General features: G+C 34.6%; 1 protein-coding gene across 1 annotated transcript; it reads right to left on the bottom strand.

Moving 5' to 3' along the window:
- Window positions 1-1,172: 1,172 nt before the first annotated feature.
- LOC124357110 lies at window positions 1,173-25,093 on the bottom strand. The gene is given in 13 exon segments (XM_046808563.1): window positions 1,173-4,804; window positions 5,582-5,700; window positions 6,763-6,991; window positions 7,568-8,682; window positions 9,440-10,232; window positions 10,717-10,843; window positions 12,895-13,020; window positions 15,274-15,309; window positions 16,179-16,232; window positions 16,234-16,299; window positions 16,538-16,729; window positions 22,935-23,020; window positions 24,797-25,093. Coding segments are annotated over 12 exon segments (3,033 nt in total). The 5' UTR covers window positions 22,944-23,020; window positions 24,797-25,093; the 3' UTR covers window positions 1,173-4,637.
- Window positions 25,094-26,869: the final 1,776 nt, after the last annotated feature.

Here is a 26,869-nt window from a genome sequence, read left to right as displayed (position 1 = left end):
TCATCTGCTCTGATTTATTGAATTGTTTTTGTATATGATATCTTTCAGATGTCCAAATATGTAATAGTCCATACAATTGAGATCAGGTGACATAAAAGGCCAAGACACCAGATCACCTATTCTGTTTGGAATTGAAGGATCAGGGTTACCCGAACATTTCTTGCATAGTGAGAAGGCATGCCTTGGAGAATCCACATTCTTTCATTTACCTCTCAAAGAACATCTCAGCAGTATAGTTTAAAAAAAAACCATTCTACATGTCTCCAGTTAGTGTTCCTTAGAAAAAGTTGAAAGATGACAATTTTGTTTCATGTATTCCACACCAAGTGTTCAGAATCCCATATTTTTGGTGCCTCTATCATCCACTGGGGATTGACGGCCCAATATCTCATGTTATGTCTACTTACCTCCCCACTACATTAACCTCAATTGTGTGGACATTTACATCTGGGGACATGTGAAAGATATATACAAAACCAACTCAACAAATCAGAGCAGATGAGATGCGAATTTTAAAATCAGTTGATGGCCTAAATAGGAGTTTTACAGTCTGTTCGTGGATTCAACAACAGGGTTCAGCTATCCCAGACAATACAACACCATGCACTTTGAGCATTTGTAAAGTATGAAAACATTTTTATGTTTATCATTCCTTTTGCTCTACATTGATCTTGCAATACATTTCCTGAACAAGAGTTCAAGTATCCATGAAATCGAATTCGTAACCTGCTTTTGTAATCATAAGGGATAAACATCTAAAGACCCAGTTAGAATGCACAGTTGAAGTGATATTTATTAATGTTGTAAATACAGATTTTTTAATGATTTTTTTTGCCTCTTAATTGCCTAACTGCCTGTATACCTAGTTTTGTATCTCTATCTTAAATCGTTTCAAAAATATTTAACGATTACTTTTTACCAGTACTTTTTGGCCACTTTGTATATGTTACATAAACATGGCATTCAACAGGACATATTATTATTTCTAGGCACATCATTATTCAGTAGTAATAATCAAATTAATTACTTTTACTGGATACAATCTAATAGGATATCCTAAGAATAATGTATTTAGTATTATAATAATGATTAAAGAGAATAATCTTTGATAATATTCCAAAAGTATTGGTATTAAATGTTAATGAGTAGAGGGTTGATAAAAACCAACATAATTTAAATGGATGTACTCTTTATTGTTTCCAAACATAATTATGAAATATAATTATAATTATGGCTGTCAGTCATGGAAACAGGTCATAAAAAAGAAATCCCTTTAAAACACTGATAATTAACAGACTATATGTATAGCGCCACCTACATGCATTGTACACAACACATAATAAATACACAAAAAAAGATCCGACCAGACATAATTTGATATCAAGGACGTGATACAAAAATGTGTCCTTTCCCTACGTAGATTAAAAAATATTATTTGAATCAAAAGACGTTTTATAAACAATACAAAATTCTTAAGAACAGTTGAGTCACCTTGTAAAATCCTGGTGATAAAATGTTTGGAGTAAAAATATTTCACAATTGAATAGTTCTAACTACATATGCTATTTCACTCAAAATGTGATATTTAACTCTAATTTTAATACGAGAAAAACTAGTTAACTTTCTAAAAAATGTTCTATAATATATTAATTATTGGAGCCAAATAAGTCAGTCTTGGAGCTGGAAAGTTTTCGTAAGAAAATATGTCGAACTACATAAAAACGAACCTATTTACTTTATAAATTTATTTTTCTCTTTAAGAATAAAAACGGCTATATGTAGTTATTTATTATTGTAGAAAGTGCAAGTACCAAGTTATACTGAAGACATTGCAAGTAAAAAAGGTAATTAATGAAAATACATTAAGACACTCAAAGAGTCAATGCATTCTTAATATACTTTTTATTTGTAATACAGTATTAAATTTACTTTAATACAATTTTATTTTCGAGTTGGGAAAATAAAAGTAAAAGATAATAAAGCTTGAAGAGTTAAAATTAAGAAGAATCTTCATTGAAAGATCATATTTTGCCAGACACTATAAAACATTGAATTCTATAATATTTAAATGAACCAACAAACCATTTTTGTACAGAAAAGTAAATGCTCAACTGCTGTTACTTAAAATAAACTGGTACACAATTAACAGAATCAGAGAGTAAGAATAATATTAAATTACACAAAGTTGTAAATAGTTACAGCTGTAGAAAAACATATAATTTTGGCAATTATTGCCTACTTGTTATTTTATTTTATGTTTTTGATGTACATTATTTTATTATTTTCTTTGGAGACCTTTATTACTTGCATTACCTTCATACTTTTAAACAAGTTCAGTTGGTAAAATTATTTAGATTTAGACAGGTAAAAAATTTTAACACGAGTGACGTAAAACCAGCTCCTGTCCTCAATACATGGTGAATACTGACAAATAATTATTATTTATCCTTAAAAGTATTTTTGTTTTACTGGGGTTATATTTCTATAGTACTGCATTTTACAAAATGTCTAAACTAATCTAAAAAATCTGGCAGAATGTTTGCACACCTTTACGTAATCATCCCAAAAATTGCTGAAAACCATTGTACGCCAATTGCATAATGTGAACTTTATATAAATTTACAAAACTCATTTTGAAACATCAAAAACAAGGCACAGTTGATTTATTATTTTCTTTAATTTTAAATACTTATAGAGCCTTACGTTTCGTAAAGCCATGCAATGAACACTTGGATAAAAGTCAGTCAAAATTCAAAGCGGACATTCAAGCAATACGGGATGATTTCGTTTAACGGATTACCTTTAGTTTTTTATTTTACTAATGTGAGATCAAAATTAATATAATGACTGATACGGTATGAATACATCGGACGACGTGGGTATAGAAAGTTAAATTTTATTAGTTTTGATAGAATAAATTAAAGGAGTGCATAATTTTGTATGAAACTATTACCATATAGAAGAAAATGTCTATGTACACAGTACATACAAGTAGTTGCAAATAATAAATACATAAATTATAAATTATGGAAATTATTATTAAGTTAGATATATCGATCACTGTATGATAAATACAAAAGTGGTAGTGATCCCAAAACAAAGATCACATTTCGGTGGGGGTTCAAACATTATACACGCTTCGACATGAAATTACAAGTACTTCCATGACGCTGTGAGAAATAACCGAGACGTGGAATATTTCAAAGATTAATTACTTAATTGTGATTACAACTCTGGAATATGGTGTAGCATTGATAGGCTTATGTACATATGATTTCAATACATCCAAACGAGTTCGCTTACAAACAAACACGAACGGTAAGGTTCCAAAAATCTACTGTGTACATTTTATCAAATCGTGGTGACATAAAAATCTTCTTAAACAACGTTTGCATAGAAAGTAAATGTGCAGTTACAAAATGCCATGTAGAATGATAATTTTGAATATGAATTGACACTGAGCGACAGAGCGAGCTAGCGAGCGAACAATGGTGATGGAGAAAGCCAGTTATTGCTAGTGTGAGTCAGGCACACTCGATACTACCTGGGCAGGGCATTGCTTGTGAAATGCTTAACTGTACACAGAAATGCAGTTTCATGTCAGAACCACCTCCTCCTCCTCCTCTCCCTCCACTAGCTCTGACCCCTATCTGTACTGTTCCTTAAATTTCAACCTTGACCTTTATCCATATAAATGATCTATACTTGAAAAAATTATAATAGCCATTAGAAAAAAGAATATCATAAAGTGGCTAAGGAAAACTCTTTCAGTAATTTTACTAATTTATAATTCTATTCAATATTAAATGAAAGAATATTTAAAAGATAAAATCGAAATTACTTTTTAAAACTTTGCATAAAAATGGTAAAATTTTACAACTGAATAAAATCAAAATATAGTAAATGATCAATTGCACAGCGCTATTAAAATATAAATAAGAAAATAACAAGATGTGACGAAGATAAATCAAAAGTACATCCATTTAAGTATTGAGAAATCTCATTTCCTTAGACGTATTTTAAATACTTTATTAAAAATCTCTTCATCTTTTCACCCATATGCATGAAACTGCATTTCTTTCTTATCTACAATAAATATATTCATGCAAAGGTTTCTCCTTTTTACAACCTACATTTTAAAATATCTATATAATCTCAGACTAAATCTTATCCTTTTCACAAAATACTGTCCTCTTTACAAAAAAATGTACAAGCGCCCCAAAAATACAATCTCAACAACATAATTCAACACAGGTACATAAAATACAGTAAAATAAATACAATAAAATTCTATGTACAACGTAACAAAAGCATGAGTCGCATTGAGCATATAATAAATATGAAATATACACAAGTGTCTATTAATACAGTGTGTATATCGATATATCACAGAATTCACTTAAATTGCCAACATAAAGGTTTACGCAAACCGTTACAGGTCTACATTAGTCTTCTATCTCTTCGTGTAAAGCAGTCACAGGTTACACCAAACGAAACCATCAAAATTACATTTGAAGTTTACAAAAGTCTTTCCACACAAAATAAACATAAATCTAGCATAATATTTTAGGTTTAATTAAAACATTAAACACAGAATTTAAAGCTAGGCGGGGAAGGGAGAGGGGGTGTGGAAAAGTTCAGGTGCACTCGATGATGTGAGGTTGAGAACTTTCGATGACGGAGGGCCGCTGTGGTTCGGAGACCGGAACATTAACGTTTACTGATGGCTCCATCTGGTGGGAATTGTGATGCATTTCAAACGAATCCCTCGAGTCGGCTTCCCTGCTCTCCTTATCTAGCACACCTAGCAACAACAGACAAATGTTATTATTTTCTACTCGTTGTTATCATTGAAATGTGAAAAATAAGTAGCGGCTTGGACAATAAGACAAAGAGCAGTGTTAAGATGAGGATCAGTGTTAGATTGTGCAAAAGGGACAAAATGTGTGATTATATCACTAGAAGAAGAGTTGATAAAGAACCACTGTCAGAAAGGATTGAGAAGGTATTGGGTATATGATTAAAACAATAAGGAAACTTGTTTTCAGAGAACATATAATATACTAGGATGGAAGGAAGGTGGCAAAGAAGAAGGCCTAGAGATAGTTTGTTACAGCAGGATGAAGGAGAACAAGAAATGACTGGCTGGGGATGCTGGAAAAGAAAAGGTGAGAAAGTAGAAATTGGGAGGAACAATGAGGCAGCAGCAGTAGCATAACTAGGTCTTGGCTTTCGGAGGGAAGGGGTGAAACTGATGAAGAACACACTGTGGGGTATGTAATAAATCTAAATAAATTAAATAGGCCTATTCTAAAGCACTACTTTGTGCTTTTGAACAACAGTTGGATTACTGTTATAAGTTTATTTTTAAGATTTTAAGGGCTTTTTGGGGGAGGAGTTATATTCCCTTCATCGCCTCCACTGGGCAGCAGAATAGGCAATTCTCAAAACAGCAAATAAAAGTCGAAAATGACAATATATTTTCAAGAATCAACCCTCGGCTATCTCTATTAGACTTATCTACCCTTACTCTCTGTACTTATCTCTCTACTATTCTGTTTTATCAGTCATGTTTACTCACCCATAGAGAGATCAGATCCTAATAAGTCGTAGTAGCCAGGAGGTGAGCCAGCAGCTGCTGCAATGGCCATCTCTTCCTCCATGTTGTTTGGTCGGCAACTGGTTGTCTTCCAGTGTGTTCTGAACACGAATACAATATTTAGTCTACAGAATGCAAAACCAGAAGGATAAGAGAAGAAATAAGACATAGAGGAAGTGAGGGGATAGTTGGGTAAAAGGGGGTGAACGAAAATGTGGAGAGAGGAGGGGAGGACTGTCTAGGGGTTCTGGAAAAGAAAAGATAGGAGATGAAGGGTAATCAGACTACCCTTGAGCTAATCAGACCTAGGTACTAGATGAGCTTATAGATCTGTCATCAGGCCCGTACTCAGAGTGGTTTTTACAAACAATTTTACCAGGGCCCAAGCCGGGCCTTGATTAATGTCTATTTGAAGCAATGTCAACAAACATGATAAAGCCCGACCGAATTTCTTTTCTGAGGTCCGCCAAAGCTGAGTACACAAATTCAGTCCACACAACATATGTGTCTGAACATACTGAGTTTTAATTCATACACTTTAATCCCTGGTTTGAAATATTTATGTTCAATAAAAATTTTTCCATGAAACACAAAGTTTGCCGTAAAAGTAATTGATGTACTGATTTTTGTTCTCCTACAGAATGAAGAATTTTGAGTGTATACAGTATGTTGAAGTATAGTTTCAACTAATGAAAAAGCTTGTTATGGAAAGTTTTAGTAAGATTTAACATTCTTCCAAAATTATTCCACTCCTTGACTGGACCATCAATAATGGGTCTGCAAGAACGTAGCCAGGAAAACATTTTTGGGGTGTCAAGATGACTGATATTTTTCCGTAGTGAACATAAAATAAAGCAAGTGCGGTCAACTGCTCATTCCCCATTTTATTCCTTGAAAAGTTCTTGGCACATTTCAATGTTGAGAACGATCTTTCAGCAGTAAATGTCAGTAATACTAAATTATTTAAATAAGAACAGTAGTTTGCTAAAAAAAGTATGTAAAAAATTTGCACAGTCAACCCTCCTGCCAGTCAGCAATTCTGGTCTGCATCAAATAAGGATGCATTAGTTTCCCAACTACCACATAGTGATGCTCTTCATGAATGATTCCACTCTGTGCATATTCTACTTTATATTGATTATTACAGTTTTAACGTTTCGCACCTGAGGCCCGAAGCACTGATGTACTTCTTGCTGCATCCCTGGCATGTGTAGGGGCGCTCATTTGTGTGGAGCCTCTTGTGTAGCTTGAGATGGACAAATTGTGTGAACTTGGCTGGACACAGATCACAAGCGTATGGCTTCTGGCCGGAGTGTAGCCTAAGGTGAGTTTTCAAGTTGGAAGTTGAGCTGAACCTCTTCTTGCAGATATCACACTGGTGTGGCTTCTCCCCTGTTTATCAAAAGAAAACTATAAATTTACAGGAAATTATCAAAAGTCCAATAAAATAATGATTTTAATAATTTGTATGAACATTGAAAAAATATTTAATATAATTGCGGCGAACAATAATTAGAGTGTATCCATTTACATCATTCTCATAGTTTCATTACAAATTTATTAAACTACTAAAACGTTTAAGAATTTAAGCTAGAAAAAAAAACATTTCAAAATACTAAGCATATCTGGTCAGACGTTATTTATGATGTCAAATACAATTCGTCAAAGTATTTTTATTTGATACAAATTAGTAAAGATACTATAATAATAGACATATAACTTTCATTGTAAATGTGGCAGCAACTCTCTATGCCAATCATACAGTTATTGTTAGTGAATAATATGTGCTTGTGGCTGATCTGAAAGTATTTGAATACACTACAATTAGAGTTAGCTTTAACTAATAGATATAAATGACAATTAGAAAAAACTTGTTTAAAATATTAAATAAAAATAAATGAAATTAAATAAAATTTCTTAAATGCATAACTGATTCTGGTTTTTACAAAGTGATATCTAAACACTTACCTGTATGAACTAAGTGATGTTTCTGAAGGTGAGCTAGCTGAGTGAAGCTCTTTGTGCAAACATTGCACTGGAATGGTCTTTCTCCAGAGTGGGTCCTCAGGTGAACCTTGAGATTGGAGAGCTGTCCAAATGTCTTCAGGCAAACGTTACATTCGTAGTGCATTTTGCCGTCCTTCTTCTTGAGTGGGTAGGGCAGAGACCTGTAGCCTCGAGATGCTTGGCTGTTTGGACTGAGAGGACTCCCCAGAGACCCTTCATCCGGGGAGAGATAGCCAGGGGGTGACAGCTGCTGCCGATGTTGAAGCGGAGCCAGGGGAGTCAGGAGGTGGTGAAGATTACCAGAGATATTCATAGAATTATTAGAGAAATGAAGGTTCGAAGAGGTCGGAGGGGAGTAGCCACTAGTTGGCTGCGAAGATATTTGAGGGTGGATCAAGTTGTTGGTGTTGTAAGGTTGGTAGTATGTTTGAGTCTGATGCAGAGAGGAGTAGGGCAGTTCCGGTGTGTACAGCGGAGGGGGCGTGTAAGGAGATCGCCTCAGGTGGTTGGTGGGTAGAGACGGAACATTTAGATTATTCTGGGGATGACTAGCTGTTGAATCAGGACTGACGGGAAGGTTCCCGTACCTCTGCGATTTTTTATAGGAGTAAGCCATTTCTGTGGGTGAAGTAGGTGGTGGTGTTGCAGAGTTCCGCCTCATCACAGATTCCTTGTCAGTTCTATTGCGTAGAAGGATGTTCTCCAAGATGGAAGTCGACTGAGGGGTTTCTCTGTGGGGGCTCTGAGCGAGTACGGTGGTGGCCTCGTAGTGGGGCTTTTTCGGTGCTGGTGGACTATGTTCCGATGGTATTGGGGACTCCACGATGATGAGAGACTCAGACGGAGAATGAGACTGGGGAGGTGTAGGGCTGGTCTGCATAACCGAGTCAGGTGGAGAGTCAGTCTTGTAGTGGTGACTGTAAAGATTAGCCTTTGTCATTTTTATCTTCACTTTTCTGTATTCATTCCGATCGGGACTTTGACTGACTGTTGTTCCGGGAGCTGCTGTTTGCTCCGGTAAAGTCATAGATGGTTCCTCTGGGACCTGCTCCAAGATTTCCTCAGCTGGTTTTTTACTGAAAAATATACACATCATTTTAAGTTTAGTTAATGTAAAGTAATATTAAGTATATATATATGTTAAGTATATATATATATATATATATACATACATACACATGTACATATATACATGTATATATATATATATATATATATAATTTCAATAAACATTGAATCACAAAAAGTACTTGCTCCGCCGGGAGTCGAACCCGGATCTCTCACTTGCCGGGTGAATGTGCTACCATTACACCACAGAGCGCTTACTTTTTCCGATTCAATTATTTTGTATTTGGCCGTATCTGTCACATATGCGTTTAAATAAGCAAACTAACTAACATATGATCGGAAGACCAAATGTTAGCACATTCACCCGGCAAGTGAGAGATCCGGGTTCGACTCCCGGCGGAGCAAGTACTTTTTGTGATTCAATGTTTATTGAAATTAAATAAGGCTATTGCCATTTATACAATTTAATGTATATATATATATATATATATATATATATATATATATATATATATATATATATTGTACATTAACTATACAAAGAATAATGTCAGTTTGAACAAATTGGATCAGTAAATTGGAATAATTTTAGTGCATATAGGAGAGCTACTATCCTAGTAAATAAATTTAAAATATAAATTTCAACTTCACAATAAATTGTTGTACTGTATATTTGTTGTGCATTAATTGTAGCATACATTGAAATATAATATTAATGATTATTTCAGAAAATAGTACAACAGACAGTTGTAAGAAGATACTAACCTGAAATCCAGCACATAGTTGTTGTCGCTGTCATCCGAATCACTAGAGTCCTCAGGGGGTGTGAGGGCCTCATCATGGTAGCCGTGGCTGTGGTAGCCTTCGTCCGACCTCACTGATCCATCTGCTCCATAACTCTGTGACTCCTTGGTCTCCTTCACTGGTGACTCTTCACGAAACCTGTGATCCTTGTCGGGATCGGATTTTTGCTGTTCAAAGCCGTTCTGACGCTCATTCACTGCAAGTGGTACAGTGGATTCTTCCACTTCCATCTTTATCTCTTCAGTAATGTACTGGGCAAGAGTTTTATTATGAGGTATTTCGTCCTTCAAAGGGTAACTTTTAGCTGTTACTGCTTCATTCGGAATGGGGAAACCATTTGATTTTGGCTGCTCCTTTTTTTGTTCCTCTTTAACTTCTCCTTGCCTCTCATGGTTCCTTCTTGAAGATGTATCATTTATTGGCATTCTATGATAGTTGGTATTGTTGATCACGATATTGCGGTCATAGTTTATTTGGATTTTGAGATCATCAATTTTTGGCCTAATCTGTTTTTGTGGTTCACTGATCATTGCTTCACAGAGTTTCTTTTCATTGTTCCCGTTGACAAACCTGGAGTCGTTCTGGACGACCACGTTGTTCCTGCCGTTGATCACCTGCAGGACGGAGGGCTTGTGAAGGCTGGTCTCAGAGGCCACTATGGCTCTGTGAGGTGTTGTTGTTGAACTGACTGGGGATATTTCAGGTTCCTTCAATGGCAGTGGTGCTGGAGGAGCTGCAGCCTGGACTTGTGCTCCTGAAACAATTACAGGAAAACCTCAGCATCTGTAGTAAAATATAAACTAAAGCAGGTTCTCAATCTAGTATAAAGCCATAGAATAATTAGGAAGATGAAGTGAAAACTGATGGCATGTAAGACCTAGGCTTTAGTAAAAACGGAAGGTGAAATTATTGCTGTTCATTCTAATAATTGTCCAGTTCTGAAATAATTGTAAGAATATCAACTTAGTTACTCAAAACATTCATAAATTGTAATAGTAGTTCAAAACACTTTTTACAATATTTTATAAACACAATTTTTTCCTTTTTCATTATTTTGGGTGCTTTATATACACTATCAAATTTTGAAATACCATTTTGCTTTTACAGAAACAAGACACTTATCACTCTTGTAGTGTTTATTCAAGCAATATTAAAGACGTATGGATGGTTCCATTTCCTAAAATGTTGTTTTTAAATTATGCAAATGAGGGGAATTGTATTTGTTAAACAGTACTTACTTATCCTCTGCAGCATAAGCTCTCCAGTGAGGGGGTAGTTTAACCTTTCCGCAAACTCCCGGCAATACCAAACAAGAAGTTCTTCATTCGGCATGATCGGCCTTATGGTATAGAAATAAATGTTCATCTGTAAACAGTCATGTTCAAAATTAGTTACATTCATATGCTAAAAAAAGTAAATGATATGGTTGAGTTACATCTCATTGTGTAACTATTCTACAGAAATCTCTGAACTAGTACCCTTCACTTGAATACGATTTGAGATTGAAAATAAATATGCCACCATTGAAAATGTTTATCAAAACTTCAGTATTAGAAAAAAGAATTTGTCTTTCAAAATTTCATTCCACATTGATTTGTGGAACAACCCCTGCTTACTGTACTTTTGACACTGCAAAGTCATTGCAACAATATTATATATTCTTTCATTCTCTCATGTCTTGTCATTTTGTTTTCAGAAATGTCACAAATCTCTCATACAGAAAGATGAAGTGTTTATTAATAAGTTAATTATTTAATTTCTAGACAATATTTCAAAGAGTGTAAAGATAATTGGTTGACAATGTGTTAAAAATCAACCCTAAAATATTAATCTGAAGTCAAACAGAGAGGACTATAGTCCTAACTTCGCCTCACAATAAAGCCTTTGTCATTAATGAAGCACAAAATTAATGATAAACTGATTTAAAAAAATACAAAACAAAGCATGTAGGGTTATAAGAAATGTGATGGTACAGTTATTTCATTTAATTATATGGAAGTGTATTCCAAAATAATAATCATAGTATTTAATACATAGGCTCTCATTATTATTGTTATAAGAAAATGTTTTTGAAATAAAATATAGAGGTTCCAAAATAAAGTTATCTTTCACAATGAGTTATAGAATAATTAAATGATGTTGACAGCTGCATTTGGTATGTGTAGCATAAAGATGCCAGTACTGTAACATCAAACTTGCAAAGATTAGATAAGTGGTCATGTTGCCAAAAGATAAGCAAAGCCTGGATGACTATATTTTACACCTTGTTGCTAAAGATCTAATACAGTTCTAGAATTTTACTATTTTACAACTACAAAAATAGATTTACCCAACGTATTTACCCGTGTGCACAAGTGATCATTGCTCCAAAGGATCAATATCCAGAGGTAAAATGCTGATCTGAGTTCTAAGACCCTCAAATGTATTTCAATGGTCCATGAACTTGATGACTCAAAAAGAAACAGAGGGTGGGGGTTTCCCAGACTAATGATGTAAAATTAAGAGTTTTATACAAGTTGTTTTTTATCTAAGGTACTTATTAGAAGTGCTATGAGATCTGTTAATGAACTATGCCATGAGTAGTTACAATTATGGGTATTAATGTGTCAAAGCTGTTATTTAAACATAAAGTTTGGAATAGAGTATACTATCTTAGGAGAGATGCAGTCATAGTTAGAACAAAGAGGTCTTACTGGAATACTGTTCACTGCACAATCTGATAATCAGACCTAGGATCTACGATTGACAGGATATAGTGCATCACTAGAGAATTCTGTTGGATGATCCTAGCTACTACCGGAAACAAGAGGTCTGGGTTGGAATTGTCTTTTAGATGATGTTATTGAAGTAGATTGAAACAAGAAAAATAATTATGCATAATTAATACATAAATCAGGAACATAACTAAGTTAATACAATCCTGAAGTCATAAGAATATTAACTAAAAACACAAATATGTGACCAGTGAAAAAAAGGAAAGTGGAAGAGACCCAAGTTTTGTACTTGAGAATGATTTTGACAATAGAAAAGAATGAACAGACGCGCCAACATCAACACTGTCTGCATACCATGTGCACAAATACACTTGTTCTAATCGTCCAAGAGCAATAAACACAAAGCTTGACACCTGCAAATTCTTTATTTAACATACAACGAAAGCATGCAATATGCTTTGTTGTGCTCATCCAATTATCATCTACTGCATACACACAGAGTACTAAATGTTAAGTTTTTGTTGTTACAATCCCTAGAATATTTTTTTTATTAGATTATGTAAAATATTACATTTAACTGTGTTGTTTTTGTGAGTTTGCAACATCAATCATATGTAAAACAAATCATTATCTAAATAGCAATGTGGTCAAAATCTCTGCTTGGAAACAAAAATAGTATGGTAGAACATCGATTAGGCTCACCTGGTGTTGGCAGGCTATAAGATTCTGCGACTCGGACGAGTACGCTGGGTTAACGTATCGCATCCAGTTGGCTTTGCCTGTGTCGAATCCGTCTATATAGTAGAACAATTGGTTGTCCTTATATACCTGCATGACAACAATTTATTGTAGCTCGCCACCAGTATACATATGTATTACATTAAACTTGAAATAGGTTCATTGCAGATGTGTTCAGGAGAAATCCCACTTAAAATATTTAAAATAAGCATTCAATTTTTATAATTTTTACCCTGCACTATTTTTTAGTTCTGATTATATATAACCTAACATGTGACAAAACATTAGGTTTTAAAAACAAAAAAATGTTTACAGTCATAGAAGAATTAAAAATTCAAAATATTATGCTGATGTAATGCTTAGGAACTAGCTGATTTTGTTATTAATGTTCGTTCTCCTAAACACATAATTAATCTGTTAGGTAGAATGAGGCAGGGTTTTAAAAACTACGGTACTCTTTAGTTATTCTGGTTTCACACAATTTTTAAAAAAAGTAAAGGTTTTAAGTTTTTTGTAGTATTCCTCCTCAACAAGCAAGTACAAATACATAAGTTATTATTATTGACTTGAAATGTTTCAACCACGCAGTGGTGCAACCAGTTGGTTTGTGGGAGGGGACTAGAGATCTGATTGAAGAGCATTTAAAACAAGTTAGATTTGTATTATATGAATAATTTTAAAATTGTTTAGGGCTTTTGTGGGCTCTTTCCTCTCTTTCCCCTATTAGTTACACCACTGTTTGAAACTATAAAATAAAAATCTTTAATTTTGTATAGCATTCTTCCTCAACAAGTAATAAGTGCAGAAATAAGTTACTATTTTGACTTGTTACTATATTTTATTAGTAATTTAAATTCAATATCAGTTACTTTTTTCACTCCAATCATTATGGATCCATACATGGAGATTACTATAAACAGTTTTTAATAATGGGAGTTATTCAATTAAGAACCATTAGTAAATATTATTCATGCAATACTTTCACCCCAGAACCAGTTAGATGAATTCTGAAATTGAAATGAAGTACAATATTTCAGTACATCTGCACATTATTAACAAGATAACAGTGGTATATTACTTTTTTATCTTATGAGCCAACTTTACTGAACAACCTTGGGAGGGTTACCTCAAATAATAAATACCTCAATCTTAGATATTGTAATTTTATTTTTTTATTCTAGGTCACAGACTATTGTGAAATTTTCATTTTAAAGGTATGATTTATAAGCATCCAACTGTCTTTGAAACTTTTCTCTCGTGTGTTTTTTGATTTTTTTATGAAAAACCCTCTTGCATTTTTGTTGTTGAATAATCAATACAATATCAGGGAAACTAAAAACAGTTGGATGTGTTATAACATCATTCCTTAAAATTAAAAACATCATGCAAAATCAAATAAGGGGAACATGTTTAAGATTCTGCATTGTTTAAATGAAAAACTACAATATAATCAATCTGGTCAGTTCAACTTGTTCTTATGAGTGTACCAAATGTAAAACAATCACTTTATGGTCATCAGAATCATTGTCTGATATGGTTTATTTCTTAGAAACTAACAAAGCCAAAATTATTCATATCCAGCTGAAACCTGGGTACAAAAACAAAATGGGTATATATGATTTACTTTACTCTCATAATTGATCAAATGTGTCGTTTATTTTTAAATCACAACATAATTACACTCTTTATCTTTTATATTTATGACATAAAGCACATTATCATGATACGAAACTTGTGTTGTTAAAATTAAAAATGTAATACTAAACAAATCTCATATATGAGTGAAATAATTAATTTAATAATAACTATGGTATTGACAGATTATTTATGCATTATTAAATTTAATGTCATATTATATTATTTTTCAATGTGCTTTGCTTTCCCTTCACCAAGGAAAATAGTTAATTTAACAATTGAATATTTTGATTTACAATTTATTCATGTCATATTGTTAAATATAATCTTACGCTATAGTGTTAATTTACAGGGAAGGCTCCTTTCTAGATAATTTAATTACAAGGCAATAGACATTCAACTGAACTGTACATACATTTCTTGTATGCCCAATATATTTTAAAATTTAATTAAGATTTAATTTAAGGTGTAAAAAGATTGTCATGATAAAACTATTGTGAATTTAAATAAATAATTATATTTTACTCACTATTTTAAATTTCTTAAATCCATTCTTTATCTTTAGTAACAAGGTGATAAGCACATTTTCTATTTCCAAAAGAAACAAATAACTACAATTTTGAATTGATCTAGAAATAAATGATTTTTTAGAGTTTTACATAGAAAAGAGCCTTGGGAAAGACAGAGAGAAGAAGAGTTGTTCCATACCTTTGAAAAATGTCTGCGTTCCTCCTTAATTTGGACCTGGCAGCCCAACATAACAGATTATTATCGCAAGAATATCACCAACAACCACAGACACACACTGCAAGATTAAAAACATGTAGCTACTGTGTCAATTATCAGTCATCAGGTGAAAACAAGAGGTTAAACAGAGGCAATCATAAGGAAAACAATATACTCATCAATACAATAATACAATACAGTAATAAAATACTAATCTATCTTGTTTAGAAATTTCAAAAATAAATTAAAAAACTTAACACTATCATTTTATTTAAAACAAAAGTTATTTTAATGTGTTATTATTATTTGAATTCTATTGTTCATTGAAAAAATGGAACTTACTCGTACACATTTAAATATTATGTTATATGCAATATTTTCTCTCGTAAATAATATAAATAAGCAAACTGAATATGACAAGTTAACAGAATAGCAAACTTTTCCTACTATTGGCAAGAATGGCAAATGGCCGTCTGTAATGTTGGTAGACTATCCTTTCAAATCATCAATCATCAATAACAGAAAAATGGAATATGTCATGAAAGTAGTTTATTTTGTCATGACTATCACAACTGAAAATAAAAGTAAAACCAAGATAAACTTCATTGTCTTTTCCGTTCCCTGTTATGATTTAGTTAATATTTAAAACTGATTTGTAATGTATTCTTACTACTAATTTACGCCAAATATTGTTTTACTAAAAGAAAAACAAGAAACTTTTACAAAGACTTAAAACAAAGTCTTAAATTTTTACAAGAGACTTGGAGCAAAAATTAATTTCAAAATACAAATGACAAAACAGATAGTAATAGAAGAGTGGGAAACAAACCAAGGAAAACAGGACAGAGCACGAAGAACACAGATGGATACGTCTACTGGGTACTCACCCTCCAGAAGTATTTCCTATTAGCAGTTGTAGGAACAGCGTTTTTGGCATAAACCTTCCCCCACTAGGGGGCCAAACCGAGTACCCCTTGGAATGTAACTGGTGCTCCAGACCCCGAGTACCTGTACAGGACAGTACACGTTTTAAACAGACTACAAATTTATGATCAAATTTATTAACTATTATAAATTCAACACCTAACTCTGCAATGAGAACTGAATTTGTCACACTATAATGGAATGAAATATGGGTATCCTTCTCTATACATTTTTTCCCGACCTTATTTTTTTATTCTCTAATATTATCATTCCTCGATGTTGTTGACAGGAAATATATCCAGAACCAACTCGAAATACTCACATCACTCAAGGCCTGCGATGGTTTCAGCACCAGATTCCTAGGAAGGGTACTCTCTGCTCTGTTGGCACAATCTGTTTTGGCCGGCAGGTCCGGCACAATGTACACAACATGCTTCTCAAATTCATCCTCTTTGATAGCCTTGAGGTCCCAGGGCACGTTAATGGCATCCTCGCCCTCTTCCATGCTTACATCCTGTGAACATTCAACATGATCATTAGTTAACTAGCAGTTTTTGACATATGGATAAAGTTAAATTAGCTGAGAATGAGTTATACAGTAGCCTAGTTACTTAGGTATACTGTTTATTAGGAAGCGTTGTTTATTAACCACCAACAGACCAATGCCATCCAAGTAAGATCAACAGCGTTAATTTCGCTGAACCACGAAGATTTCAGTTTTGATTCGTGAGGATTGCGAAGACTATTGAAATTCTAATTACAGCAAAATTTCATCACATTGCCACTCAGGTGCAATGTTAGACACCTTTACGAGCGCCATCCAGAGATTAGTATGGGCAACGGAAGACTGGTAGATTAACAGGAAGGATTCTAATAAGACCAAGTCTCCAATCCTCTTCAAAAACTGACCTAATAAACTGAATTACAGAAGCGTACCAATCACTCCAGTCAAGTTTATATAAAAGAATTTAAGATCGTACTGAAGATTAGGACATATAAGTCAATCAAATCTGAGTACCGTAATCAATATTCCATATCTCATAGATATCAACTTTTCATGATCTGCTTGCATAATTTTATAGGCTGAGATTTTATTTTGTAATAGAAGGGATGACTATAGTTTGTTTGGTATATCATAAACATAATTTGAATTATGGCCTCTGAGATACTTTTTTATTTATTTATTTTTTTTTTTTTGTAGCAAGTGAACTCTTATTTATTGTACTATATTGTTTCCGTTGATAGCTTCAGCATGGGTTTTTTCAAATTTGAAATATAATAAAATAAAATAAAAAAACATCTGTTGTAACCACTGACATTTTATGTTTAGTTTAAAAATATTTATCAATCAAAAGAAGAGAGAATCAAATTATAACTCTGGGAATTCAAGTAGAGGGCAGGTACAGTGTCAGAATTGAAAACAGTACAATTTAATTCTACAATTTTTTTAGCAATATACTAAGAACCACCTTACTCTGAATGTCCACTGAAACATTATTTAAGTAATAGTATTTGAAATTAATTATATCGTGGCGAACTTGCCTAACAAAGAAAATGGATTAAATTTTAAACTTTTCAAAGCACTATTACCAAATAAGATTTTGTTTCATAAAACTTTCAATTAGGGGTTTATAGAACGCTAAAGAAGCTTCTGGCATTTCAAGATAATTGCATAAAGCTGGATAATAATTGGATTCTGCTCTGAAAGTGATAGCATCTGATAATTACTTTGAACTTGATTTATCCTGCTTTAATTTTTGTATCCCCCTCAGTCAGAAAGGGGGTTATGGGAGGGGTGTCTGCCTTTTGATCCCCCCCCCCCGCCACCCTAAGCTCTCGCTCCCGGTCCGCCCGGAATTGGGTCAGAAGTACGGTACGTGGGTCGGGATACGGTGCGCAAGCGCCAACACCGGCAAAATAATAAAATTCCGACACTACTGCATTTACAACACAATACCACCTCAATTTATTTCAAAAGTTATGATCTCAACCCTAGCTATTTTGATCTTTAAAATAGTTTCATTACGTTCGGTGGCGGCCTATTTTCGAGGGAGAACTATCTGTATTATTACGCATGTAGGCTACAACTGATAAGACCGAGTTATTTCACCGAATACTGATAAGGACGAGTTTGTTAAGTTTTTAAAACTTCATAATTTGATGTGCATCATAGATACCTTCGAAGACTCTTAATTTATGGTCAATATTATTTTTATTCTCAATTATCAGCAATATTACTGTACATTACCCAAAAATGTGTGTCATACTACCAATCAGCACAAATTACCTTTAACATTTTTTTTTTTTTTTCAAAATGTCTAACATTATTTCTATCCATCGGTTTTGTATATAAAATATTGGCGAATTATCGCTACACAATGAAGCTAATAAACTAAAAAGATAAGAATGACCCACATTGCTTAGATAGCTTTCGTACATTTAAGATCTAATTTTACGACATTTCCATTCCTGCTCTCGATATTAATAATTTATTGAGAAGGTCACATGGGAGGGGATTGGGTGAGGGTAGAGCAATTGGACAATGCAATCCAGCTGATAGCATGTCCCAAGGTCACTGTCAGCTTATGTTTGCAGGACGGCTAGTATCTGTATCCATGCTGCCATCGATCGCTGTTCCGCGCCGCTCCGCGCCATGCTACTACTGACCCACATTCTCTTTCTCTCTCTCTCTCGCTCGCTCTCGCAGTCTGTCTGTGCCCCCTTCCCTTCCTCTGACGCTCACTAGGTCACTCTGCACAGGGTCAACGCAGATTTTACCGCAATCGGGAAACTTGCGTTAACTCAGTTTTCTTCCGGGTTTCACCTTCTCAATGAAATGCCGCCATTCCTGCCAACTCAATTATAGTTTTCTCGGTTGAGCGATGTTTGTAGGATGACCATTAAGTACTAATCGACAATTTGATTCCAAAAGATTCGATTGTTTCTTTAGAATACTAATTCTACAGACCTTCCCAATTCAAATCAAATTTAAACTTAACTAATGTGTAATACACCGGTAAGGATAAAACAAACATAACGGCCTTAATTAATTTATTCTGATTGTAATGTTCTTGAATTATTATTATCTAATTTGAAAACAATAAAAATCTGCAAACAGCTGATTTATCTATGATTTGTAAGCTCGATGAGTGTAAGATTATTGAAATAAAACCATTATTCAATTTATAGTAAAAAAGTATAACTAAAAAACGTATTTTCTACAAAGGTAACCTTTTGTAGAAGGCGCTTTTCACAAATCGCAATTAACTAATACAAACTTAACCCAAGCAATATTTTGACTTTATTATCTGTTTCGCGTGTAGGTCGCTTGAGCTTCAGCGAGAGAACTTGTTTGTAAAGACATCTCAAGTACCTACGTCAGTATAATAGGGCAACTCATGTTATTGTTTTAGTCTTGAAATATGGATTAATATGACAGCGCGTTACTGTGAACTGTCTTTCGTACGGGAGGCGTTATTTTTCAGTTTATAATTTAAAATACTCACGTCATAGAACGTCTTATTGAACCAACTGGAATAAAACTACAGACAAAACGTAATAAACCCAATAGAAAGAGGTTGAATGGTTCCAAAGGCAAGGAAGTTGTCCCACAAACAATTGGAGTTTATTTAGACTTGACCGGTATCGACAGGAGATTGATAGGAGATAAGAGCTTTTTCTAGTTTATCTGTCAAAGGCGAGCGCCCCTCGCCCAGCCAGTAGCTAATGGTGGGAGGGTGAAGAGAGGAGAGGTGGATCTCTTAACCCACGTTTTCTCTTGGGCAGAGCCACAAAGCTTCCTACAGACAGCTGAATTGTATACACACTACTTATATTCTCCATTAACAAATAGGTTTAATTACTGGCGTAATCCCTAGAGAGTGAAGGATGTGAATTAATTTCAGAAATTTAACTACATATAAGATAAATGAGCTTTGAATTAAAAGATATATGTATGATTTTACTAATCAAATGTAAAAACATACATACAAGTACATAGATTTCCTTGCTAGAAATGAAATCTAAATATACAAAATATTTACAAAAGTGACTATGTATGTAATACAGGTCCGTCCGTACTCAGACCGGTTTTTACGGACAATTTTACACGTCTATTTCGACGGACGATCTAGCTCAGCCAATAACTGTAACGCTATTATAGGCTAAATTTGTGATATTGTTCATTAAAGTGTCTAAGAAACTGTGACTATCACTTTTGAAATCATTACGATCACGTTCAAATCCTGAGCGGTGAATTTATGTCAAAATTTATTATCAAAATAATAAGGTGTCAATGGGATAAGCGGTGACGGGACATGACGGGGCCGGACCGAATGAATATCTTTTCCGGAGTTCGTCAAAGTTGAGTACGGCCCTGGTGTAGTATGTACTATTACTACGAAAATGAAATTCTGGGTATGAGTAAGAATTTAAAAATAAAGTTTCATTTCTGTTGACTCAAACGTAATGCTTTTTGGATCACCAAAAATCGAATTACCAAAGACCGAATTGGGGGATTCCGTGCTTGGCATCGTTGAAAGGCCACTGAAATCTAGTTTCCATTGCTAAATGGAATCCTCTCACCAGGAAGAAGACTTGTAAAAACTCCTTGGACACATTTACAAAGACATCCATGGGTAGCACAGACCTCACGTCAGGTGGAACAAGAGATCAATTCACCATAACCTAAAAACTACTCTCAAAATCTGAAATTCCTCATATGAAAATATTAAATCATGCTCGTCCATAACTGGATCAATTCATATCAAACGCTGATCAACTCAAGTCAGCCTTTGTTCGAGAGTGATAAAGAAGTATGAGACAATCGGATTTAATCAAATGGTTTATGTACTGTATTGGTATTCAAGTTTGATAAAGATAATCTCCTACATTTCCAACAAAATTGTCATTATCAAATTTGATCAAATATGTTCTCCGAGGAAGGCACATAACCCATCTTTCTACGAAGGAGCATCAGTATAAAAATGTACAATTCAGGTTTATATTTTTTAAGAAAACAAAATTATTAGAAAAACACTATTTTGTGTGACAAAAGCGTTATTAAGAATGAAACAGTATATTGGCTTCATTTTAATACAACTAAATAAACAGTTTTTATCAAAAATCTCATTCCAATTGTTAACTTTTTAATAGAGGCATACATGCAAATCAAGTTTTGACATATCTTTTGGAGTTAACAATTCTTAATGACGGCGTGTCGTGTATATTTGTCTTAAAAACGTTTACTAAGTTCAACATTTTTACTCATAGATGGCCATACCCAAGCATTTCAACAGGACTAATAAATCTTTTATTGGTTAAAATTTAAATATATATAATAAATTTTGAGATTACGACTAAAAATTAAAAAGTCTGGTTAATGCTAAACATTTTGGTTATTGTTTGCTTTCCAGTAGTGTATCGTAAAGAGAAAAGGAGTTGCATTTTAGAATTTTTGAACTTCAGGAGACATCCTTCAATATTTCAATTAGACATTCTATTCCAGAAGGAGAGACTGTTTATCTAGATGTAATTTTCCAACATTTATTATACTTTTCCATTTTTTATGAACCAAAGAGACTATCTAATAAGAACCGAAAATGTGTTCAAATTTATATTAAACAATTTGTTGCAGAATATTCTATCGTGGGTCAAGGTCATATTAGTAGTAGAAATAAATTGATATACGATTTCTCAGAGAAGGAAGAGTGAGTGTGACCCAGACCTAGACCTACGCTAACACTGCCTGAAATAGACAGGGGATGACGCCAGGCTGGGGTGCCTAGCAACGTACCGTGGACTGAAGGGTGGTAGCGCTTGCGCCCCAACAGTCGTCCATAACCTATGTTAACATTTACAAGATTCTCCTAACAGAATTACAGTTCCGTGCATGCGTGCGCCTGCGTCACTGATTTCCCTGTAACTGTCGAACGCGCCGCTTCCCATGAAAACAACACGTTACATACTTTTGTGTACATTTTTCCTTGCTGCCAAATCGTTAACATTTTCAAGGTCAATCGTTTCCCTGTCCGCTTTGATTCCCAACTTCACCCATAACTCCCGATCCTTATTTGATGTTAATGCGATTTTTCCATAGCTTCCATATTAAAATTGATAACAGTATCTTGTTCCTTGATTCCGCCAACAAACTGAAAATATATTTATTGGAAGGAGAAGTCGTTGTGCCTGTTTTGGCCGTTAGGCAACGAACTTATACAAAATACGAGTATTACCACTATTATTCTTTGGGGTTTTAAGCGATCATGGCTTGACTTTTCACAACTATATCCACGACTGCAAAGAGATGTTATAAGTCGAGTACAGTAGTTAAAATAACTATATTAACAGGATTAAGTGGATATTTTGTCACTATCACATACAATGATTTCAAGGATGATGAGACTTTAATATCAGGATCGTTGTCTTTCGTGAGAGAAGACACGCTGTAGCTTACAATCCCAAATTTAAACCATACTCCATAATATCACATGCTGTTTATGTACTTTTCAAGTAAAAGCAGTAAGCTTTTTCATTTAAACAACTATGCTTAAGCTTAAATCATGCGGATGCTATAAAATCAGGGGTAGACTTATTATTAAGCTTGAAAAATATTTCAACGCTTCTGTAGAACATGAATTTGAGGCGATATCGTGATCTGTATAAACCGGTCTCCTCACATGTGTAGACCTCACACAATATGTAAGTTCTCAGCCACCCACCTGTCTCATGATGGTTGGATCTTGGCAGTCACACTCTTGGACCCATCAGATCGACTGCTCACGCCTCGATCTCGGAGATCCTCTTCCTGAAACAAAGAATTCCAACGTGGTCAAGAATAAAGCAAGCTTTCAGCAAAGGTTCTTTACACAGTTTACATAAGAACCCAGGCAAGACCAGTGTTGGTGTATATAATCCTCCTCAAAAAGATGCACGTTTGGCCTATTGCCTAACCAAACCACCATATGGAAGCAGACCCTGTGTGTAAAGCCAGCTGCGGTGCAGCCAAAACGTGCCCTTGACAACAGAAATTAAAAAAACCTCCGATGCGGTTATAGCTCCTCCCGGCCAAGTCCGATAATTTGGGATACATTTGCGCTTGTAGTACGCACAGAAGTGAAAATGAGTGGCCAATAGGAGACCCGTGAAGACGGCCAAACACCGTCAGCCCATGACCTACACCTTGGCAGTGTTCGGACCAATCACGTGCTCGGCCTTACCACTCCTGTACACGAGCCAGAACAGCTGTCAGGCCTTAAACTAGAGAAAATAAAAGTCTAATTATCCTCTCTCTTTTTCTATCTCTCTCTATCTCTCATTGCATCTTCCTAAATTCCATCGATAGTTATTTACTTGGCGTTTCCCTACAAAAACCTGTAATTGTTATTTTAGTTTTAATTTTGTTTGGTTATGTTTTGTAACGAAATGTTTGTTTTATCTGAAATGTATTTATATTTCTTCGTTCTAGTATCGTTAGTTATGTAGTTGTATAACAACAATCTATATTCTTGGTATGATGCATAGAAGGTATTATTTTGTGTGTTCTTCAGCCACGAAAATATTATTTAAATACAGTATAACATTAGGATCAAAATTGGTTGGAAATAAGGGATATCCACTGATCAACCATGCTATCCGACTTGACCAATACTGATCAAATTTGAACACTGAACAAACCACTCGACCAGAAGACTGAAAGTTGTCATCAGTTTAAAGGATCAAGTGAAACTCTTATCAGATACAGTAGCGCGTGTTGGCTTGCCGCGGTTGCATCATCAGTAAACGTTCTATAGATTTAAGAGATCATCTATTTTTGGGTTCACTGCTACATGCAAGAGATCAGTTCATTTTGGGCAAAGTGCGAGCGAACCTCATATCGTTTATTTACCGATGCTCAAGGGGATATAGTGTGGTAGTCAGTGTTTGAAACGATGTACAGTATTAACACCACAACGACGCTAATGCATATCGAAGGCCAAAAGCCCCCTTTGCCTTGTTGGACAGACGCCACGCTGTCCCATCCAACACAGTGTACATTATATTAGTATATTGTTTCCGTTCCACTAAAAGTAACCTGTTTATCTACAAATAAGTACTTTTCAAGGTTGATGAATGTGTTTTCTCTTTAAATAAATGCATACTGTTATAATTATTTTGTTCTATTCATTTGATAAGTTCTTTCTGCAATAGATGCAAGTTTTGTTTTCACTTTTGATATCTAATTGCCACCTCGAACAATACGTGTTGGAACAATAAAACTGTTTAATTTTTATTTATCAGATACTAAAAAACATCTTTAAATGTACACCTTACAGATCTCCATTCAGAAATTATGTTATCATGCTATTAAATAGTTACGTAATTTTGTGTAATGTAGCCTACTATATCTCCTCAATGTAGCTTGGCGAACATAACCTATTAATTTGCAACATCTCTGTCAAGACACATATTGAATCATTTCATAGTTTATCTATCGGAAATTTAAAATATTTTAAATTGTAATATATTGCAAACCCTTACTCCGAAATTAAAAGTATAATGTTGTCAATTATAAACATAATTTTGTTTGACGTAAATTACATACCGTTAATGCAGTCTTGCGGGCATAACCTAAATTCAATTAGTTCATGTGATCACGTGGTTAGACAGAAACAGCTGTGAGAACCAAAAGACTGCACTTGACTGATGATTCATTTCTGCGTCTGATACTAAACGTTTTTAGCTCTGTCGTAAAACTTTAAGGTTCTTTAAGAGCCAAGCACTAAAATCATTTTATTTCTGGACCGAAAGTGTCGAAAGGCGTCGGGAACGATATATTTCTCTCGCCTAGTAGCGAACCAGTGGCCTTGGTGCAGTCTAATTTTACCAAACGCTCTTCACCGAGTTTCGTTTCGTTCAAAACATCTGACCTTGAATGCTCTTCCGCATTTACACATGCAACTCCCCCCTCACCCTTCCCCACTCCCACGGACGGCTTTACCCTCGCGGTGCAGTGCTTGGTCATAGGTTATTCTGGAACCTGTGTCGATCTCTAAAGCCGCCATAGTCAGGAGAGTACAATTTAATATTATTGTAGCGATATTCCTCGATCCAATTTCCTATTGTTTTAAGGACCGAAGACACTTACCGCGAACATTAGAAACTGAAGTGTTCCGTATTCCATTTACATCAAATTATTCCCAATTCCCTAAATCCCAATCTTTTTTAGGCTGCCCGCATACTCAAAATTCTTTCGGTTGAGAAATTCTGTTATAAAATATTTTCTGATAATATATATTTCAAAAGGTTTCCGTATATGGGATTCGCGAAACAAACTACAAGGCAAGATGTCTTTGTAACGGTGATCAAGCGAATGGAAAATTCCGCATTTCAACGGACAACCTACGCCTTTGTCGGAAAACAATTTTGTATTATCGTTGCTGACCTTTGCCAGATAAACCGCCGAAGAAAGTTTCGAAATCCAACGATCGGAAGGAGATGTAGACAAAGAAAAGTAATCAAAGTATACGACTTGTGACATGCCATTAATTAGCGGTGGAGAAGTCGGTTGGCAATTACGAGGTGTGAGGTGTTGTGAGGGGGGATACGAGACAGAGGGTGGGTGGGGTTGGTGCAAGTGAAGCGAGGGTGTCTGAAGGGCACTAGGCCGGGACCCAGTTCCCTACATCGCTCGATCAATAGACAGTCCCACCCCTGCACCCTCTCGCAGGCGAAATGTTAAATGTCAAACTTCCTGGGAATAAGAGTTATAGTAAACACTCAGGATGGCGATCTTTAAGTAATCCTCACTTCCAAGATGTTTAAATCCAGAACGATCCAGAAATACCATAACAGTAATAAAATAAATGTATACACAATTTAATATTTAAATCCTTACTTACACCCACTATATGGAGGTCAGATTTTCAGAGGGTTTTAAATATTTTTAAGGCCTCTTTGTATTATCTAACTTCATTACCCTTTAGGTGACTTGTAGAATATAGCAAAGGTGGTAACCTTTAGTGTTTGGACAGATAGACTGCACTGAAAGTGTTTACCAGGATACTAACAATAAAGTCCGGAGTCCCCTGGTTCGAATTCTGCTTAAAATTACAAGATTCTTGAGGTCCCCACTGGTAGTCAGCATGTTAATTATTGACGCTTGCTAAAAATCAGTTGGTAAAGGGTGACCTCATTACACCATCATTTATTCATTATTATCATTATTCCTCCTTTGAGATAGATACATATCTGAATATCTCGGCATTTAAAAATGGTGATTGAGGACCATTTGAAATTTTACCATGCTTTATCAGAAACTGTATTGAAGCATAGTGAATATAGCCCATCTTTATTTGTTTATTTTTTACTATTAAGGGGCTACTTTCTTCACCAGCGGCACGTATCGAGGATATTCAATATTTTTGAGGGAGCCTGTCTATTTCTATTTTAAAATCATTAGTCGCCTCTATGGGAAACGAACCCGTGACCTTTCAATTAGAGAACTGCAGCTTTACCCCTAGGCTACAGTGAAGTTCGTTCATTTGGGAGCATTGTGGAACTGTACCTAGACTTAGACCAATCAACATTTCAATTCATCCGCTCATAAAGTTATTGACGGCCACATGTAAACTCTAATTTTGGTTATTAAATTGCAAAATTATTTTACATAGAAATG

The sequence above is a fragment of the Homalodisca vitripennis genome, chromosome 3 (assembly GCF_021130785.1).
Source record: "Homalodisca vitripennis isolate AUS2020 chromosome 3, UT_GWSS_2.1, whole genome shotgun sequence".
In the NCBI taxonomy this organism is placed as follows: Eukaryota; Metazoa; Arthropoda; class Insecta; order Hemiptera; family Cicadellidae; genus Homalodisca; species Homalodisca vitripennis.
This window is presented reverse-complemented; position numbering and strand designations above follow the sequence as displayed.